The 22,811-nt window shown below is 40.7% G+C and overlaps 1 protein-coding gene across 9 annotated transcripts in view; it reads right to left on the bottom strand.

The window, feature by feature from the left end:
* The window catches only part of ABLIM2 (actin binding LIM protein family member 2), a 145,803-nt gene that overhangs the window by 89,942 nt on the left and 33,050 nt on the right, over positions 1-22,811 (bottom strand). For all 9 annotated transcript variants that reach the window (XM_080373468.1, XM_080373464.1, XM_080373466.1 and 6 more), the window contains exon 2: positions 14,622-14,765. In XM_080373468.1, coding sequence (XP_080229594.1) covers positions 14,622-14,765 — 144 coding nt within the window. The remainder of the gene's footprint in view (positions 1-14,621; positions 14,766-22,811) is intronic.

Below are 22,811 nucleotides of genomic sequence, written 5' to 3'. Positions count from 1 at the left end.
CTAAGCATTCATTCAAACACACATCCAATCACCCATCCTTTTTTTATCACCTTTCTCACCAGCTGGAGACCACAGCACAGGAGGGAGGCCTGGCCTCAAAGCCCTCTTTAAACCCTGAGTGGGCATTTAAATCCTGATCTTTCTCCCTGGAGATGGCCCCAAACGCTAAGTGACAAAAACCAGCAGCAATCATGCTGAAACTGTATTAGTGTATGACCAAGAACTGAAGAACCATGGGATAATTAACCTTTCTTGTAAGTCAAAATAATTCAAATCATATTGCATTTGTCATGGACAACAACTATGGATTAGTTGACTTGCCTTGCAATACATTATTCATGTGCTTTATCTCACAGGCTTAACACATTCACTTTAACATTTTTCTTCCTCACCCTTGCTCTAATTACTGCCAAGGACATGTTTTTTGAACAGACTTTTAAAAAATCCAGCATGACTTGCTGAATGAGTTTCTTTCAGTCTATGTATTTCATGTAGGCATGTACTGGTGTGACAGAAGCACAAAGTAGCTATGGATTTAAGATGATGCCGACCAGCATACTGAGCTGATACTAATGATGCACTAGAGCACTTAATTGTATCATACAGTGGTTTAACTTGCAGAGTGAATCGTAAGAGAAAAAAGTTAAAGGACATAATTAGGTTTTTGAGCAGGGAGGGGTTATGTCCCTATGGGATATTTCTTTATACCAGTAAGTGGCGCATCTTACTGCAGTGCAGCTGAACAAAGCCACCAAGAACCACTATGAGCTACAAGGCAGGCACCAACCTATGCATTTTGGTCTCTGCCATCCCAGAGGGACTCAGAGCTGGGCTTCCCTAACAAGAGTGAGACAAGGAGTTTAGAATGTACCCATAAATTACCTGCCACTGCTGTCACGCACTCATGCCACTACTCACCTGCTAAAATGAGTGGTAAGCACAAGCAAACCTGTACGTTTCTACTGCTGGCATGGGTCCTTACGGGAGGCCAGGCAGGCCCAGTCTCACTGCTGCTAACAGGACCTCAAATGTGAGGTTTGGCAACAGCCCTGCCACGGGCATTTGGTGACACTCCTTCTCACCTTGAAGGCATCTGCCTTTCTCTCTGCTGTCACCCAGGTTACAATTGCTATGGCTTGTTGTGCATCACTCCACAGCAGTTTGCACTAATGCACTTAATCCTGGCTTCTCAGGAAAACCTGCAGTCAAACTGATCACCCAGAGAGAGACAGAAATACAAGATATCTGGACTGCAAAATGAATGCTAAGCTTGGCGTCCTCTAACCAGGCCCCTTTCTGCATTGCCATCACTTCAGCCTCCCTGTATGTGAAGAGTGGCTGAACTCCGTAAGGAGGAACACAGATTGCTCCACATTCATTTGAACAGCAGAACGAAGATTGAGAATTTTTTTCTACCTAAGTTGTTCTAATACCTGCTACTATACTTTTCAATTAATATTAACAGCCTGACAGTCATAACAGGCCCAGCACAAGTGAACTCCATGCCAAAGTCATGGGTTCTTGTAGTGACTTTTTCTGCACACCACACTACGGTGGCGTTCATACAAGAAATGAAATGGACTGTGAGAAGGAAAAACAACTTACCAGCATACTTGCTCCACAATACAGACTCAATTACTTCATTCCTGCAAAGAGCTATTTCAAGATACATTACTTTCTACATAAACAGTGCTGTAAATCTCACCTACCTGTACCTTTAGAGCAATAGATAAGATTGAAAAATTTAACAGGATAAGATTGTAATTAGGCAACTGGTCAAGAAGGAGGTGAAGAAGGGGGAAGCACAGCACCAAGGAAGACTATTATATTAGTACAGTTGGTTAATGACTAAGGGAAACACCAACAGGAATAACGTTCTTGCTACAACAGAGTAGACCCATGGCAATGAAGTGTGCCAATGACCCAAGGCCCATAGGCACTATCTGTGCAGAGGGGCATCTGGATACCTTGAGACATAGAGAAGGGATTTCCTTTAAATGCACAAGGTGAAATGCCTTCCATTCAAACAAGAGCAACAAAAAAACTCCCTCCTGAGCGGCAGAAGGGAAGTCAGGCCTGCAAATATTAGCAATCACAGAACAACTGCAAGTCATTAATGCTTTTTAAGTAATAAGAAAGGATGCACTTGGCCAAGCAGGTCCCACAGAGCTAGCTAGTACTAAAGAAAGTAAACCTTGTGAGCACCCATCTAGTGCACAGGGTATAACCTGACAGTTACTTCCACAAGAAACTGATTCACGGCAGAGCAGGGCTATCAGGATGACCTACAGAAAGAAAGCCTGCTTTAAGACACAAGCAGAACTTGGCTTGTCTAGCCTAACAATAAACAAACAAACAAAAAAAACTCCAAACAAAACCCACAAACCACCCCGCCTTAGGAAACAACAGATATTGAAACATACATCTGAGGTTTAAACAGAGAGAGTTAAAGAAAAGATGACGAATTCTTCAAATGCAATGAGAATGCTGTCACAAGAACAAGTGAGGAAACTGGCCACAAATAAATGGAGGCTGCAAATTAACAGAAGTGTTTCTAACCATCACAGAAAAAGGCTGTGGAACAGCATCTCAGCAAGAATGAAAAAAGATGGAATAAAGGCCTCAGATCTCTATAGCTTTGGAATGAAGTAAGAGCAATATTAAAACCGGATTGAGATGATGTTAAAATATTAACCTAAAGAGACTCTCTTTTAAAGGCTAACGAGAGAGAGAACATAGAACCATAAAAAGCATCAAATGTGAGACAACTTTGGATGAAATTCAGAAAAAAATATATTCATTTTTAAATTTCTTAGGGTTTGGGCACCTTAAATCAAATACCATCCATAAAATATAAATATCAACATTCAAAAAAACAGTTTTTCTGATTAATGCTTCTGATTAATTAAGCAGATGCATCTGTCATCCCCCACAAGATCAGTGCTTAGCAATCATTACAATATAACAAATACCTGAATAGTTGTATTCAGCGATTCCCTGATACCACACGGAATTTCAAGTCCTTGAATTCTCTGGTTACAGCACAAAATGCAGGGGAAACAAGGAAAGAAGCTCCTTATTTTTCACTGCTAGTGCTACTTTCTGTGTAATACAGGAGTAGAAATAAACTGACATATAGATAGATCATAGTATACATTTATTTGGAACCAGTTAGATTTGTAATAAATTGAATGAGACTAGTGGCTGCCATGGTGCTGCTGCTTCAGAGATTTGAAAACCTCTTCCACTCAGCAAGGCTATTACATCTCCTGATGCACATCAGTATGACTACTGATTCAGTTTAGCGCAAAAATATTTTTATGGCACAGGATTTTAGTTTTCTTGAATATTTCTTTTACAAAGCCAGCCCCTTCTATGTTGCTAAAAACATAACTTGTGAAGGTTTTAGCTGAAGCAATTTTACATGTGCCATATTAAAGAAAAATATTTTTTCCATTACAGGTTTTAAATGAAAACAGGCTTTTCATGCAAAAACATTAGCTACATTGTAAAATATTTCTTCAGAGAAAAATGAAAAGATTTCAGACAGGCATAGCCATCACAAGAGTTGTTACCTGTATCAGTGGTATCTATTTTGACAAAGGTTTTCAGTGTTTTAGCATTCCAAGAGGTTTCAAAAATCATTTGTATCAAACCTTGATACCACATCTGGCCCCCTAATCTCAATTCTCATCAACGGTCATAAATTCTTCTAGAGTTCCCTCAAAACTGATCAGCAATAAGAAAAACTCCTAAGAAAAAGAGTCCATTAATGCATTTTTTGGCACAGAAAAATGAGCAGGGTAGGCTTTGTGCCCTTTCTTTGCATCTTGTTTTGGCACATGCTCATGACAGAGACCACGTGCGTGACAGTTCACAGAGGTGCCACCCTCTGCAAAGTCTTTATATTTATTCATGAATGGAGAAAAATCTAGCTCATAAGTGAATCTGGAGCACAGGAGGAAGTCTTCATGGTTATACTCTCCTTCCTAACCACTGACTCTGCAGAATGGGGCTTTTTCCACAAGCCAAATATTCCTCCTTTGTTCTTCACACATCATTTCACCACCAGCTATGCTCCACCATCCACAACTTGAGTCAGGAACCCCCGCATGCTCCCACACTCTTTGAACCATCTGATATGATTTAACTCAACATCCAGCTCACCAGAGGAGAACAGAGGGATTCCAGTTAAATACCATCTTGGATATTAAAACAGTCCCAACTTAAAGCTGAGAAGAGTAGCTCTGAAAACAGACCCTTTAGCCATCCCTCGGTGAGATGCTGTGCCCCTTGCCTGCTGCTTACACGGACAGACACACTGCCCAGCTGGGATGATCCTGCACACCTGCAGAAACAAGTGACCAGGGAAACGAAAGCTGGAGAAAGTCTAGGCAGCATGTTTGAAGGCAACTACCAGATCTTACTCTCCCAGGACAGGAAGGAAATCAGCATTGTGTCACAGACCCACTCCTACTCAACACCTGTCATCCAAAACAAGTATCTGAAGGTAGGGTTATTAAAAGCTAGAAACAGTTTCCAACCATTACTGACGTTCACCTTAGTGAAGCAAGAAAATCATTGCAAACATAGCACTTACGGTAACGAAGGGACTAACACTAACTCAGCTGCTTGTCTTGGTATTACCCTGAATACCAAGGCAATGCCCTACCCTGAACTGTTACAGGCTGTAAACGTAATTTTTAAGGCGTGAACAAATAAGTGTTCTTCTTCTCTTATGCCATTTCACAGCAAGCCAGTACCTGGACTTACTATGGGACATGAGATGGAAGATTATCCACACCTTTTCTGAGGAGAGTGTACCTCAGGCTGGCTTCTCTGACAACTCACCAATTCCACTCAAAGTTGGTTTGCCTGACACCAAACTAATTCATATAAATCTTAGGAGTAACTCTGCTTGCTCAGAAACAGGCTACCTTTTTCCCCCATCCCTGTGCCTGTAACAGCACCTGGAATACTGTTTGATTTCACAGTCAAACTTCATAATTCTTTGGTGCCTACACCTATAAAAATGTGACCACCTGATGAACGTGAATATAAGTAAAGTCTATAGGACCTGACAAGATGCTTTCCAGAGCCCTGAGGGAACTGGTTGATGTAGTTGCCAAACCATTCTCCATGATACTTGAAAAGTCACAGCAGTTGGGTAAAGTTCCTGGTGACTGGAAAAAGGGAAACACTTCACCCATTTTTAAAAGGGTAAAAAGGAGGAACCTGGGAACTACCACCCTGCCAGTCTCACTTCTGTGTCTGGGAAAATCATGGAACAGATCCTCCTAGAAGCTATGCTAAGGCACACGGAGGACAGGGAGGTGATTTGAGTCAGCCAGCACGGCTTCACTAAGGGCAAGTCCTGCCTGACCAGCTTGTGGCCTTCTATGATGGAATGACTACATCAGTCGACAAGGGCAGAGCTACAGATGTCATCCATCTGGACTTCTGTAAGGCCTCTGACATGGTCCCCCACAACATCCTTCTCTCTCAATTGGAGAGCTATGGATTTGATGGGTGGACTGCTTGGTGAATGAGGAATTGATTGGATGGTCACATCCAGATGGTAGTGTTCAATGGCTCAATGTCCAGAGATCAGTGACAAGTGCTGTCCCTCAGGGGTCCATACTGGGACCAGTACTGCTTAGCAGTTCATCAATAACATAGACAGTGGGACTGAGTGCACCCTCAGCAGGTGTGCCAATGACATTAAGCTGTGTAGTGTGACCAACACACCGGAGGGGAAGGGATGCCATCCAGAAGGACCTGCACAAGCTCCAGAAGTAGGCCCATGTGAACCTCATGAGGTTCAACAAGGCCAAGTGCAAGGTCCTGCACCTGCACTGGGGCAATTCCCAGTATCAATACAGGCTGAGGGATGAAGAAATTGTGAGCAGCCCTGCAGAGAAGGACTTGGGGGTACTGGTGGATGAAAAGTGGGACATGAGCTGGCAATGTACACTCACAGCCCAGAAGGACAACCATATCCTAGGCTGCACCAAAAGAAGCATGGCCAGCAGGTCAAGGGAGGTGAATCTGCCTTTCTACTCCACAGTCATGAGACCCCATCTGGCGTGCTGCATCCAGCTCTGGAACCCACAGCACAGGAAAGACATGGACCTGTTGGAGCAAGTCCAGAGGAGGGCCACCAAGATGATCAGAGGGTTGGAACACCTCTCCAATGAACAAAGGCTGAGAGAGTTGGGATTGTTCAGCCTGGAGAAGCGAAGGCTCCAGGGAGACCTTATTGCAGCTTTTCAGTACTTCAAGGGGGCTTATAGGAAAGATAGGGACAAACTTTTTAGTAGGGGGTGTAGCAACAGGACTAGGGGTAATTGTTTTAAACTGCAAGAGGGTAGATTTAGATGAGATATAAGGAAATTTTTATGATGAGGGTGGTGAAACACTGGAACAGGTTGCCCAGAGAGGTGGGTGGTAGATGCCCTATTCCTGGGAACATTGAAGGTCAGGCTGGACAGGGCTCTGACCAACCTGATCTAGCTGAAAATGTGCCTGCTCACTGCAGGGGGCTTGGACTGGACAACCTTTAAAGATCCCTTCCAACCCCAACTATTCTATGATTCTACGAAAATAAACAGCAGCAACAGCAATTAATCAAGGCACTTTAAGCATGTTGCTATCCCACTACTGTATGTCATCAGTATTCCATCTGCACTGTATGAACATAAAATGCATCTCAGGTTTTCTTGCTGGCAAATGAGCCTGCTGAAGTAGACTAATTTTTTGGCTGCATACTAGACCTGAAAATCAGCTGTGTCCTGAGAGGCCCAGGAGATGCTATGTTTGCTGTGCTGCTGTACACTACAGCAAGCTGTAACAGTAAAATGCACTGGTCTTCTTGTTATCCAAACACTGCTGTTTTGCTTTCAGCCTGCCAGACAATCAGGTGGTTTGCTTACATGTGATTGCATGTAGGAAGTCTATTTTTTTCTCCCATTTGTTGCCTGATGCAAGCAACCAGGCATAAATCCAACACAGGAGAGAGGCAGAGACCCTGAATATAAAAGAAGGAACAAAGATCCATTCATAATGTTGTTACAGAGAAATCAAGAAAAAGATTGCTGCTTGCTTAGAGCTACATCCTCAGCACTGTGACTTAATGTTCATTTCTAGTATTTTCCTCCATCCCTGAGATGAATGCTGGTGGTCACTAAAATCCCAAGAATGACACATAGCCTGCTGCTGACACAATTCTCTTTTGGCAACTAAATTGCATGTCTCCATATGCCATTGCTGCAGTCTGGGACCCCATTCCCTGAAAGCCTATGACTATATCTGGAGCATTTCTCCTCGCCACTATGCCTATGCTGCGAGAAGCAATAGCAACCATCTGGCAAACTTCCACTGCTACTGATTTGAAGTGGTCTAAGCCCATGCCCAGAAGACAGCTGTGACTGTGATACTCCTTCTGTCGCATGGTCTGGTGCAGATGAGTCCAGACAAGCTTTTCATGATGGTTTTGGGGAAGTCTTCCCCAGCTGGAAGTTTGCTGGCCATGCAAAGTCTGTATGGGAATATCATCTCACTCGCCCTCTTAGTCAATTCACACCTGAAGCTTCTGTCTATAGGTAAGTCAGCAGCAAGACAGCAATGATATATGATCCATATAATCCAATCACTCTTCCTAGGCAGAAGCAACCATATCTAAGTCTTTCCAAGCAGATGTCTGAGAAATCAAGAATACTCAAGCCTATCAGTCACCAGCAGTGTTTTATCTGTAATATCTGAAATACCAGCTATAACCTCAAGGACTGGAATCTCACCTCGTTTATGTTACAGTCCAGGGCAAACAAAAGCAGTATGCGGTACCAGAGAAGTGTGGGCCAGACCTGCTGGCCCCTTCCCCAGCTCCCAACCAGGAACTGCAGGAAGGCAGACAGGTCTACCAAAGGAAAACCAGCAACTTTCCAGAGCGGAACAGACACAGAGAACTGTGGGAATATATCATATACATCCTACAACACTTGACCATGCATGTGTAGCATTGATAAATCTGTAAAGGACACAGGGTACAGCACATCTAATAAACTTTCAGACTAGACTGGCCATGATACCCATAAATTAATCTGTGGAGTACAGACTTCAGTGCAGGAAAACCCTTAAGAGATTCAGAATGCTCTTATGAGACTCACAAAACATCAACAACTCAGGTATACTAATTAAAATAAAGGAGAGATTGGGGAGTTTCCTGTGCACTATGTAACTTGATTCCTCTAAGTAATGAGAGCTACACATCTAGTAATTTCTGCATCAGAAAGTGCAATTCCATTTTCCATTTCTCTTCTGGAAAACTGCAATTCCCAGTAGGTTAAAGACAGTGTTACTGCCCTATAAAAGCTCTCCTATAGTATTAAAGATAAGAGAGATTCCTCACAACACTATGTACGTGCCTATTCCATGCTACCGAAACAACCCTCAGAAAAACTGGAAAAGTCATCTCTTTTATATTGATTTATTATTTCAAGGAATCGATCTGGTTATTTAAAATTTACAAGCATGCTAAAAAGATTTAAGAAACAGTAACATGCTTTAATCCATTTTCAACCTAATAGCATCTTCAGTGTTTAACACAGAATACAGATTTTATTTGCCAGACTAATTAAAAGTTTGCACTTTTTTGCCTTTTTTTTTAAACATGTAAAGCAACAACATTAAATATTTTCTGATTTTTCATAATGGTGCTTTGAGTGTCAGTTACAGGTTTGCAAATTAAGCGTGCTTGCTCTGACTACACATAGATATGGCAGATGGTGTCATGTTAATGAGTCTCAGAAAGCAGGAGGTGGAATAACACCACTGGGGCAATGATGAATTTTATTCAACAACTCCTTCTGGGTCTCCACGCAGGCTTCACACCACCTTAGTGCACTGAAACACCCAGTAACTACTCCAGCAGGCTGGCTGTATCCCTCCTGTGCCCCTGTGTGAAAGACCACAATACAGACAGAGAGCCCCCCTGCATAAAGGCATCCTTGCACTGGTATTTTTCATGCGGGGAAAAGCTTTACCCTAAAAGAATTACAGGCTCTTCATGGGCATGACTTCCTCTACTGCGGGCTGAAATTATGTACTCTCAAACCTTTACGTGAACAATATCTTTACTGCCTACAAAGATTACGTTACCATCCAAAACTTTACTTAATGAACATCAGGCATAATTTTTAAATGCATTCTGTTTTGTCTCAGTCCTGGTTTGCTTTCAACCACTGTGATTTTTAGTACTCTCCAGCCGTTTGGTGTCTTTGTCTAAATCTACCTCAGCATTCCCAGCATGGTTAAGCACCTCGACCAGGCACCTCTCTCTTCCCAGCTAGCAACCAGCCTCCTGCAACGCAAACATCTTCTGCACGCGGCCGTATCTGCTGTTTGGATCATTCCTCAAAAATTTCAGCAATTACTTCATCGAAAACCCTCTCCAAGTTTTTAATGAGCACTTCATTTTCTAGTATAACCTCTCAGTCTTGGGACTAGAGGGATGTAAATATGGAGACAACCAAGGCAATGAAAAGACTAAAGAAAAATATAATTAGTAAGAAAATAAAGCAAGAGTATTATGTAACATCTTTGGTATAAACACAGCAGTAAGCATGTATAGCTTTACTATACCCTAAAAACCTAAACCCCAGAATCTTTGTGCTTTAAATGAAATAAATCAAGTCGGAAAAAAAAAAAATTAACAGAATCTTTGCTTCCTGTGGTGGACAGTTAGCGAACTTCATTGAAGGGAATTATTAGGAAGATATCCTTTTACCAGTACTTGTAACTGTGATTTCTCCCCTGTCCTTTCCACAACACTTTACTAATATTATGTAAATTAATGAAAGATACTCTTAAAAAAAATAATTCATTGGACTCCGAATGAAATATATGCCATGAAATAAAGCTTTCTGATGTGGCTGGTATATGACCAAGACAACGAGGGGCTGCAGAATGTGCTTTATGAATACAAAAAAAGGTTGAAACAAGAATGTGATTAAAACAAAAGAAAAATTAGCAATTACTTTGTGATTACGGTAGTTCACTAACTGACCAGAATTTTTTTCATGCTTTAACTATTGAGTTGTTTTTAGAAAGTTAGTGATTAATTATTTTAAAAATTTAAGTTCAAAAATACTAAAACTGCAACACAGAGCCATTAGCCACTGTTAAATTACTTTTGCACAGACAAAAGCGATTACTATGATTATTATCATCAACCTCATTATTTCAGCAAAATAAATGATTAAGCTACCATGACTTTGGTTAGTCAGCCCCAAACCTACCATAGTGTCCAAGCTAGACTCTGTGAGCATTGCGTCAGAAGCATAGTTTTCCCCACTATACTGAGTTAACATGATCTGGGATTGTTGCCTCCTGAAGGACCGGAGAAGCGATGGGCATGCTGCTGAGAGCGAGCGCCTGCTGAACCAGAGCCCCTGTGCTCATCCCCAGTGGCTAAGATACCGCACATGCCATCAACTGCTACTACTTGGCCAAAAGCTGGGACTCAGAAACCTTACTAGTGAGCTTCCCGTAAATGACTCCCATTCTGAAATGTGAAACCTCTTAACTATGTTCAAACGCGAGTCCCTCAGATTACTCAGTGAAGCTTTTAACATATTTATATCCTAGCAGATGCATTTGATCTAACAAACAAATCACTCCTATTACCAAGTTACTTGATGTTTTTAACCTTTTCACCGAATACTGTGTTTTCGCCCATCCCATTAATATGGCTTCACAATAAATTATATACCTCTGGGTTGTGTTGTATGTTCTGCTGAAAAAAACCAGAAGGTATAGAAGTGATATATCCATCCCAGGGCTTTTTCACCATTCCCAGGAACCTGCAGTGCCACAGGAAGGAATCAGAAACACTGACCCACAGAACCACATACCCAGCTCTAAGCTGGAGATGTGATATGTTCTAACAGGTTAATTAAACAAATAGGTGAAAAATCACAGGGAAAAGAATATACTCAAAACTGCTAGCCGTGCTGGCATGGAAGACTGCATGTGCTGCATCCGTAGCAAGACAGCAATTCAGGGAATTTTGATTAGGGGTAAAACAAGACAGACACATACATAGCAAAGCTGATATAGCACAGTGGTCTTGTTTTTAAATCTGTGGCTCCGACTGCAAGCTTACTTTATTTCATCAATACCAAACCAGTAAACGCCATATATATGAGTTACAGTTCTTCTCGCATATAAGTAATCTTGCACAAAGAACAGCTTTTTGCAGGCTTGCATGGATTTCCCCATTTAAGTAGGGTGGAGGCTGAAGGATTTTTGCACGCACTATTTGCAAATTTGCAAATGCACTATAGATTGTCCCTTATTTGATCTGCTACAGTGACTACATAAAACACTACAAAGTGTACTTTCTGATTTTATATCAGCGCCTAGAAACATTGGGCTTTGAAGCACACTTCCAGTATTTCCTAAATGCTGCATGTGACATAGGTTACTGCTACTTTGGAAACGCCAGGATGCTATCACATCACAGAAAAAGAAATACTGCCCAACGCTCCTAAACCAAGGTAATTTCTCTCTTTACGAAAGATCAAAGAGGCTACCCAGGATAATATAAACACAGCATCTACATCTCTCCTATCTACAATTCTGCATTAGTCTGTCTATCTGCTGGCTCACTAAATTACGCTGTTGTAATTAAGCTCCAAGTGAGTGTTTGCCTAATACCATACCCTGTATGAGCAGCAGTCCTGACCTGACAGACAGCCTCAGAAGGAACTAGACAACACAGTTTGTGTTAATTTGATCATGTGAGTCATCAATATTTTATCACCTTTTGTTATTTCCCTTGGTGCTTCCATTACAGCGGTAAGAGATAGTAAGAGAATTTGCAAACATGGGAACTGAAGACCTTGAATTTTAACGAATAAAATCTTTACCATATTATTTCAAAGGCATCTATTTCTATTATAACTGCATTTTTATTAAATCCGATTAAAATGGGAGATATTTTGAAGTAAAGATTGAGTAAAAATTTGAAGTGAGGCTAGATGGTATGTTCCCTACAGCCTTTTACTAGCAGATTAGATGAGCACCTTAACAGGAAATAATATAAACAAACAGAGATGAGTATAAACCTTATTCATAACTCCCATACACCTCTGTAAGTCCTATTAAACTTTGATACTGAGCAAAACTAGCAGAAGTTCACAGCATTGCTATTAAAATTTTTAATCTAGTTGTGTGTCTCAATTCTGAATAATTGAATAAAATTCTATTTTTAAAACTTTTCTTAGAATTGTTTAGAATCATTACCTGGAGAATGTAAGAACTGGATAGGAATAAGTGATTTATACTAACTTTCCCTGGTTATATAATTTAATATAAATATAAAAGGCACCTACATATATGCTGTTACCATTATGAAACTCACAGTCCCCATAGGAATAATCAGAAAGCAGAATGGTAATATATAAAACTACCTTTCTACCCTAAAAAAAAAGAAAAAAAAAAAGAAAACATTAAATGTCTCTGCCCCCCGAAACCTCATAATTTATCCAACACTACCAAGGAAATGGTTTCATATCGCACACGTATTCAAAAAATGTGAATTCCTCCACTGTACTATCATCTGTCACTGTTCAAGTCATTCAAACAGACTTCAAATACCTCTAGACTCCCTCTCTAGACCCTCTACACATTCTTTATGGGCTCATTATCAGTTTGTGGTCTCCATCATCATACATCTGTAAATACTGTGAAAAGGAACATAATTTTCTGCACTTTTACAAATATTTAAGGTTTTCTGATGAAGGCTTTGAGATGAATTCATGCAGAGGCATTCAACCTAAGCAGGCAGGCAGCCTTGCAGGGCAATGCAGCCAGCCCACACATAGGATTATCTGTCCTTGGACTGTCTTGCTGCACTAGACGCTGGACACACGGCATCTTTCAAGGCACTATCTTTGGCAGATGAGGTGAGAGGGGGCAAATTGCATCGCTGAGTACCATCAAAATCAATGCACCACAAGGAGGAGTCAACTGTATGGTAAATATATTCCCAGGATCATCACCCTGGCCATGCGCAACAGTCCAGCAGCACGACAAGAAAAGGGGTTCAGAACAGGGGTCATGGCACAAACCTCTCCTCCAGGGCTGAAAGGAGGTAAGTGGTCGACTGACCAGGAGAACTCAGTATCATTTTTTTACTAAATGCTAACACAATAGCTGTATTTTTAATCCACTGATTTGAGCACATGGTTAAAAATGCAAATCACATTTGCCTAACCTGATCCTGATTTCTTTCCCCCCTTTAATTTTAGTTAGTGAAATGTATGTTCAGTGCTCTGTTCTGTTCCTAAATCCTTCTCACGTAACAACACGGTAAAACCACGCGACAAAGCAACTTATGGTTCTTAAGTAACAAGTAAACTCCATAAACAAAACAAAACCAGGTCCCAGAAGGATGCCAGCAAATTGATGGAAACCCTTGAAAAGTGATAGAAAAAATGATGGCATTTAAATAAAGGGGGGGGGGGGGGAGGGGAGTGGGAACAAACCAACCACGTGTGCAAAATTAGCACTTAGCAAAATCGTTACTAAGAAAGAAGTACTCCAAGAGCCCTGACACTGAGAAGCAGTTTAACCACCCACCTCTGACACTATCTCCCGTGCCAGCTGAGAGTCTGATGCATAGCTGACAGATGCTACCCTGCTCTTCCTTGTTAACAGTGGGTTTTTTTCCTCATTTTATCCAAGATCTGCTTGAAGCAAACAAACTCCTCCTTATCTCTTACAGACAGGTAGAGGCAATGCAGCTTCTACAGTATATTCATCACCTTCTTCTGCATGGGCATGGGAAAAAAAAAGCCTCTGCGCTACCTAAATTTGGGATCAGTGAATAGTTTCAGAATCCGCTTGCTGCATTGGCAGGTGGCCTTAAAACCTCTAAAAGGAGATGCCCTATGAAGTGACAACATGGATGTATAATTGTGTCTTGTCATTCCGTAGGACTTGCCAGTGTTTTCTCATAACTGATCTGTATAAAAGATGGCTTGGATTTCATCAATATAATTATATGGAGCGCATACTGGTATGTTGCTGAGACTTCATGCAGGAGACAAGACTGCTGAGTAAAAAATTAGCTGCTCTCTTCCCGAGTTAGGTCTGAAAAACTAATTTGATAATAAAATTTGCCATAAAAACATAAAACCAAATGGCTTTAAAAGAGTTTGAAAAACGTACGTACAGGCTGTGTTCTGCTTTAAATACCATTCTGCTTCTGAATAGATGACTGAAATATTTGCTATTTAGGATAGTGCACTATGCTTGTTTTTCTTGCTGTGTAATTTTGCAGAGAACACAATTATTGAGCTGAACATTGAATCCTGTCTATCTAACTCATTAAAGACTGACTCAGGTATTGAATAATATATACTTAATTCCATGGGATTTATAAAAATATCAGTGTAGCTGACAGAAAATGACAGTTTTCTTTCTGATAGTTTCCTCCAAACTGGAGGAAACAGTCACATTAACACAGCTGGGACCACAGCCATGCTCGTGCTTCTAGGCTGTGCTACAAGGATTAATAAACCACTCTACTCACAGGAACAGCTGTCACAAACACTTACCTTTGCAAACAAAGCACTTAATATGGAAATATTTGTTCTGAACTCTCAAAACTTCTCCTTTGCATGGGTTTCCACAGTTATTGCAGAGAATTGCAGTACTTGATGGCTTCTCCAGTTGGCTATGTACAGCCTGTGGTTGTGAAACTGCAAGGGAAAACAAAAGGTAGAACATTTTAAAGGCCATCATGTGCATATTCTGCAAGACCTACAAATAATGACAATTAACACCTCGGGCAAAACAATTCAAACAGATAAAACGGTTTTAACTTCTGGTATCGGCCAGCACAGGAGAAAAGATCTGCTAAAGGACTATCTGAGCCAAGCTTCTCATTTCAGAACTTCAAAAGCTCATGCCTGCAGATTTCAAACATAAATCAGAATTGCTTATAGAGGAAAGAATCCACACGATCAAGTCAAGAATTTCAAATAATGATTTGTTGCATGTTCTCTTCAGTAAGTCAAAGACTATAGATAAAAGCTATTGTTTTCATCCAAAATACCTTTTATGGGATTTAGTAACCAGTATGCTGTGAGCTACTGATCTTTAAAGTTCAAAGCAATTACCTTTTTAACTGATTTTAAGATAGAAATACACTTCTGTAGATGTTTTGAGTTCATACTTCTGAAACATTGACTTCTCTGTAAATACCACATACATCTGATCATTAAACAAAGGTTGCTGTCATTTTGTTAGAAAACCATGATTTCAAGAGATTAGGTTTATCCAGGTTAGTGAAATATTAAGTGATTTAAAAATTTGCTGCCATCTTGTGATGTAAATTAGAAATTGCATTTATTGGGCAATATAAATTGGCATGCCAATGTGTTATGTGTAACAGGTGAGATATGATGTTCTTGCAATTCTGCTGCAGTACTTGCATCATTTTTTTATTGCAGTGTACTTAGGAGTCTAGACAGCAAACATCAAGGCAGTTAATTATAAAGGAGCTGTACCATAACTCAATAGACTTGGCTTTTTTCCTATGTGAAAAAGGACTAATAACAGGAAAATTATCAAGCATTTTAAGCATTTAACGACATTCTTCTGTGATGTGGCATGCTTATTCTAAGGTTGGACTGCTTATTTCAAAGTGATAGATTTAAAAAAAAAAAGCTTCAAAATAAACTTATTAATCAACAGTCAAGATGAAGCAACCTCTCATAGGCCAATACTTTAAGTATGAATGGGAATCAGAATTGTTTCCCTTTAGGGTTTAGTCAAGGGATAATGCCACTGCTGTGTAACCATTTTCTTTCATTCACATTAAAAAAAAATATATAATTGGGAAGTAACCTTGGCCAGTCAGGGTTAAACTCAGACTGGCCAAAATCTTTCGTTACTATTCCTATTGCAGTATCAGAGCTGTTATTTCAGAAAAAAAGGTTCTGAAAGAAAAAAAGGGGGAGGGGGTACCCCGCAAAATTGATTTTAATTAAAACAACAAAACAACAGTAATGTTACTTTTACCATAGGTAGGGATGATATAGAGAGGCAGTGATGGTACTGTCATTATGAACACATGTGATAACAGATGATACCAAAATCAGCAATTGAGCATCATCCAGCTCTTGTTCTCCAATAACTGATCTTGCTGCTCTTCCTCCTCTATTCTCACCTCATCCCCACCGCAGGCACCCTGTGGTGATAGCCTAAAAGGCCTTTCCACATCCCCTCACTTTAAGGGGTCAGTATTTCAGTGAGATACAGAGCCTCGCACCCAGACTTCCAGGGGAGTTTCTGCAAGTTTTGCCCAAACGAGCACTTCCTACTCCTGTAAGTAAAGTGGGGGTTTTCCCCAAGCAGTTACATGGGATAAAGCTGCCCACAGGCATTCTGCCTTGTCTGCTGAAATTACACATTCTGGGATTGTCAAAAAAGTCCTGCTCAAGGCAATGCGAACTTTGGAGCTATTACTGAAGCTCTGGTTATAATTAAGTACATCTCCAATAAAAACATCACAGCATGACAGGCAATTAGAAGTTTATAGAAAGGCAGATGCCCAAATTGACACAGAGCAAGTTGCACACATGGTTCAAGCCAATATGAGGGTCTGACTTATTTCTCAAAAGGAAACAGATGAAACTCTGAACTTTGCAATACTTAACTTTTGACATGAGAATTTCTCTTTACTGTAACCCTCCCAAAACAAACTACCCACCCTGAAAAAGAATCAATGCTGTAAGAAACTGAAACAGATTGTTTTCCTGAGTTAATTAGTAAAGCAGCTGCTAAAAGTTTTTAACTCTGGATAAAGAAGGTTTGCCCCCTCCAGAATTATTAACATGCATCGCCATCTGTAGCACTTAATTCATGGAAGACTTGACTTAAAAAGAGCTGACCACACCCAGAAAAAAAGTTACATTTGAAATACAAAATTCTGATTTGAGTGATTAAATGTTTTACTCTTTTTCGTGCTCAACTCTTCCCATGTCCAAGGCTTTCTGAACAGAAGCATCAGCTCCTGGCCAGTGCAGAGGCATGCAGGTGGCCACCATCTCGTGCCATGGTGTGTTGCACAGGCAGGGCAGTAACCTGGCCGAGGAGTCCCAGTTGCAGCCCAGAGCATGTGCTGGACGGACCCAGGGGCACTGCTGCAGAGCCCCAAGGGCAGCCCTCCACACGAAACATATCTCATTGTCCTAAAGAGAAAATATTGTCAAATTTCTAGAGAATATTTCATTTTTCTGTTTGCTTTCTTGCACCTGGGAGTTCCATGCTGCACTTACTGCAAAGCAGCAGAAAATTGTTGCTGACTGAAAATTGCTGCAAAGTGGCAGAAAACAGAAAGCTCTGCTTTTCACGATGGATGAAGTCTCAGCATTCACAGCTACAGGGCAGGATGACATCACACGTTTCCTTCTCTTCAGGTCTCTGGATCAAGGTTTACAATTCAAAAAAAAACCCCAACAACTTCGCTAAAAAAGAAATTTAAAATGAAAAGATGTAGTATTTCTGTTGGAATTCTTCCATTAATCTTGAAGAAACACAAATCATATTTAAAAATATGCGTGGTTGTCAGATGAAAAGTTTTGCTCTTCTCTCAGTTCAGAACTAAGCTACTCAGTATTTCACAGAAAACCCCAGTGGGAATACAGTGCCTTTGGGCTCATTACAGAACTGTGCTTCTGAAGACAGTTTTAAATACTTATTCCTTCATCTAGCACAACAAAATGATGTGATTAATGATATTTGAAGTTCCAACATTTTAAAACATATTCTGCTTTTTGTTGAAATTGCAACTGCTGACAATTTTGAGAAATCAACTGTATTAGCTAACTTCACATTTTAACTCACATTTCAAATCATATTAAGGAAACATGTTTACATGATAGTTTTCAGCATTCTACTTTTACACCTTTATGTATCAGAACCAGTCTCTGAAGCAGCAGAAGGTACAATCAGCATATTTAATGAGTGAAACATTGAATTACTGATGGAGTGTAAAGATCTGAGTCTACTCATCAGCTCATAACTAAAGAGCTCATTAAAACTTACATGCTTACATTATACCCTGATTTGCAGAATTTAATGAAAACAGAAATTTCCTTTTTAACTCTAAATTACTTCTTCCTAAAAGAAATACAAATGAATGCCTGAATGCCTGATTCTCCAAATTTCCCTCTCTCCCAGACTGCATTCTGCTCTAGCAGAGATATCTCCACAATTCTTAAACCTTAAAAAGATCTGACTGCACTTATTTTTGGACAAGGGCAAAAAATGGCAAGAAACGAACTAGCAAACACTTTCCACAGCACGTCTTTGGTGTGCAAGACCTGTCTGCTGGGGACATCACTTCCAATAATCTTGTTGAATGTAATGTTCAGTGCTCACATATTTCTGATGTCAAGACTCAGACTCTCTCCAACAGGTTACACAGTATGTAATTCTGCAGTTCTGGATCAAGTAGGGTTTCTTGAATTAGCAATGGTTTGTTAAAAAAGTTGTCAAGAAGCATTCCTCAGATTTACTTCTATACTGCTTGCTTGAGACACATGCACTTGTGTTAAGTATCACAGGGAAGAGGGGACAGTGTGGTATCACTTGTTATCAAAGCTGCACTACACAATTTATGGCAACTATAAAGTGATCATAGACTCATAGAATGATCTGGGTTGGAAGGGACCTTCAAGATCACCCAGTTCCAACCCCCCTGCCATGGGCAGGGACACCTTCCACTAGACCAGGCTGCTCCAAGCCCCATCCAGCCTGGCCTTGAACACTGCCAGGGATGGGGCATCCACAGCTGCTCTGGGCAACCTGTGCCAGTGCCTCACCAGACTCATAGCAAAGATGTTTTCAGTGTGCTTGTAACTTCACCAAACTTAAACTTTTACACAGACATTATTCACATTTGGTGTTCTTGAGCTCATTTATTCAGGGAAAATTTCAGACAAATTGTTTTAGCTTTTTCTAAAGGTAAGAAAAAAGGACAGGGTACAATGTATTTTTTTTCAATGTTAAAAGCAAAGCATTAACATCTTGGTTTTGGAAATATTTGGAGTAAAGGCTGAAGCCTGACAGAGACGGGCACTGTGACAGATAACATTTGATCCATGAAAATCCACAATACGTGGTCAAAAAACCACTCCCTTTGAATAAGCACAGCTCCTTCAGAATTGCTAGACTAAGTAGGATTTAACAGCAGCGGGGACCAGGATGAGGTGCCAGCGATGAGGATGAGATTTGGCTGAGACAGGAGTGTTTTGCAAGCAGCACAAGACAAGCTGATGGCAGTGGTAGATGGGAGAATGTTTGCAAGTCCCTGGTCACGCTCCACTCCAGAGACTGGCATGGAAAATATCACCTTCATTCTGCTGTGAGCAAACTGATGAGAGAGATCAAATCCTTGGTAAAAGATCCCATCTAGGACCAGTCCACATGGAGGATGACAAACCCCTTTGCTATCAGGCTGACAGCCAAATGAGAGAAATCTTCACGGCAGATTACAAGCCTGATATGGCCAGAAACTGCAGAATTTGACACAGTCCTAATGCTTTTTCCAAATCAGCGTATTTAATTTTAACATAGCGTAAGAATCCATAGAAGCCATCACAGAGCTTAGAAAGCACGTACTGAAAAGTCAGGAAGTGCCATGCTTAAGGACATGCATTCAATCTTGGATCAAACCTCAAATACAAAGTTTAATAATGAAGACTTTCACCTGCTTTGTTCAATAGATGGATACAAATAAGGCCACATACCCCATTTACTCCACATTACTTAACCATGCTCTAAAAAACATTTATTAGATTTACTTCTCTTGGTGATTACAGAAGCCTGAAATGACAAAGGGCCAAATGACAATTTAATAATAGAATCACAGAATCCTAGAACGGTTTGGGTTGGCAGGGACCTTCAAGATCACCTAGTTGCAAACCCCCTGCCATGGGCAGGGTCACCTTCCACTAGACCAGGCTGCTCAAAGCCCCATCCAGCCTGGCTGTCTTTGACATTTAGTATGGACGTTTTAAAGAGGACTGTGAACTAAACTAAGGTGTAATTTGAATGGAGAGACAACATATATGTGAATAAATATTTTGTTTCTGAAGAACAAGGTTTTGTAATCCAAACAATTACCACTCGATGCAAGGAAAGTGTTAATTCCTCACCAAGGTTCCCGGCTGGATAGGGGAGAACCAGAGCCTAAAGGACACAGTAAAAGGAAAAGAATTGGGCTCTGTGCATGTGTGACCTCCCCTGTTCGTTTTGTGCGTTGTGTTTTGGGGTTTTTTTCATCCTGTTCTGGGGGTTTGGGTTAAAAAAGTGCAAGTGTTTCATTTCAGGCTCATACAAATATAGTATCATTTGCCTTCAACAGCACCCTTCCAGAAGCAGAAAAGCTACTTCAATTTTCTTTAGCAACTATCTGTATTACTGGCTCCTCTATAAATTCACCAGGAATGTCCCTTCTTCACAACCCATTACATTCACTTCATGAGATGAAAACATTTGTTCGAGAAAAATACAAATATCAGAAAGACATTAATACCTAAAATTATCTATATCAGCTGTTTAGTTCATAAAAAACGTTCAGCTTTTTCAACAAAGGCAAAGGCCACATTCCAACTCTGAACCAAAAATGCACAGCTCTGACAACTGGTATTATTCTGCATAAATTAGCAGAAAACTCTGTTTTGACACTGAAACCTTTCATCTCTATAGCTAGAGGTGGTTACTGAAAATCAAAATAAATGAATATGAGACCCGAATGCCATTTACTCACTAAGTATTTGAGAAACAGGGCATAAGTACTGATTGCTGAAATGCTGTGCCAAGTGATTTGGGGTGGGTGTCGTTCACAGCAGCCCAGAGGGGAATTAAATTTGCAGTCCTCTGTGAGCAGGATTAAAGGAGAAGCAGATGAGTGCAGCAGCACCCGGCTGGAATTAAAGATTGAAGTTCAAGTTGTTTTTTTGCCAAACCCTACTTGCATGGCCTTAGTCAAAACAATCAAGGTTGGATTTAAAAACACCCAGATGAAAGTAAACGAAACAAGCTTTTAAGTGCCTCTAAATATCCCATGAAGCATTATTCATGGGTTTAAGTGCCTAAAGCTGGCCCCTGCTCCCTCCCTGTCTTGTATCTGTGCGTAAAATGGGGTGACTAGGAGTTCTTCCAGCGCTGGCGATGGGGTAACAACAACATAACACAGGAATAAGTAATACGGTAACACATGCAGTGTTCAGAGAACTACACGGTGTGAGCTATAAATTTACGTTAGATAAGGGGGTTTTTTTGGTGGTTTTTTTTTTCTCCAAGAACCGATGATGATTCATTATAAAGCCTTGTGGGGGGCCTGAGACCTCAATGGTCCATTCCACAGAAAAGGATGAGAAAAAGAGTGGTTTTGAAATAGGAGCTCTACAAGCTTTCCCTATCCATCCTTCCAGCTGTGCTCGGGAGCAGGGAAGAGCAACTCCCCAGCCCCAGCCGTGCACTCCGGTGGTCCAGGCACCGGGGCAAGAAGGAGCACAGTGTACCCAAATGGATGGGCACCAAACCTGCCCAAGGAGCAGACATGTTAGATGTTCTGCAACAGTAACTAGTGGTAACCTGGTTTACCTTATTTCTCAACTAGCAGCTCATGTTAAAGGCTGTTTCAAATGCGTTTGCATGCTTACGATGTCTTTTCATTATAACACAATTCCTTTTCTTGCATACATCTCACAAAAAAAGCAGATCACAAGGATAAAGGGAAAGTTAGAGAAGTTTTGCCTTGAATGTCCATATCACATAGTCTCTCAAGCCCTCCCGCTGGCTGTACAGAGGGCTCACCTGTCCCCACGCCAGCACACACGAGCTCCTTAGCTTCCCCAGCGGGCTTTACCACACCAAGCAGCTCCAGCCGCTCCCCCAGCAATGCTTGCTGCTCTTTCCTAATACCTCTGCTGTGGCTCCTCCAGCAAAGCACTGTGGCTGCTTCTCCCCTTAGTTCCTATACCATCAGACAGGAAATCCAGCACATTCAATAAATCTTACATCAATAAATCTCTTTAATTGAATTAATTTGTACAGCCTAAAACCACAAAATAACATGGTTCAAGAATTCAAGAATCACGGTCCTTTTTGAAATGTTCATCTGCTTCTACTACTTAGAAACAACAGCTTTTACAGTGCTTTTCCATCAGCACGAAGGAAAGGATTGCATACCTTTTCCAGCACTTCCTATGGATCATAATCAGAACAGAGACCTATAGCTGATGCAGGACAGCAGGCAGACAGCACAACTGAAGGAACCTCTGCTTTTACTGCTGATTACAAAGTTTATGGGACCAGAGGCAAAGGAGAGGTGTTATCCAGCAGGATATGGATACAACCGTACCGAAGAGACACAACACAGCACAAGTACTCAGCCCACAGGAGCTCCAAATCCTACCGTATACTCAGTGCAATATTCACATCACATAAACAAGCCCAGCATGAGCTAACCTCCTGCCCCCATTATCATAATGAAATATTTACCAAATCCAAAGGCAGTTAGAAAAATCTCTGCTGAATTTTAAGAACCATTACTGCAGCAACATAAAGGCTATTTTTGTATGGGTTTAGCACGACTGCAGTGAGAAAGGATATAGGAGCAGCGCTCCAATATATCTGCATAAAGCAATCACTGGGTTTTTTTTTCATTACAATCTAATATAAAGCCTAAAGTCAATTTAAATTAAATAAATAAGGACAGTTTTCAAATT

The sequence above is a fragment of the Falco punctatus genome (genome assembly GCF_963210335.1).
Source record: "Falco punctatus genome assembly, chromosome: 1".
NCBI lineage: Eukaryota > Metazoa > Chordata > Aves > Falconiformes > Falconidae > Falco > Falco punctatus.
The sequence above is the reverse complement of the archived record's forward strand: the minus strand, read 5'-3'. Positions and strand labels throughout refer to the sequence as shown.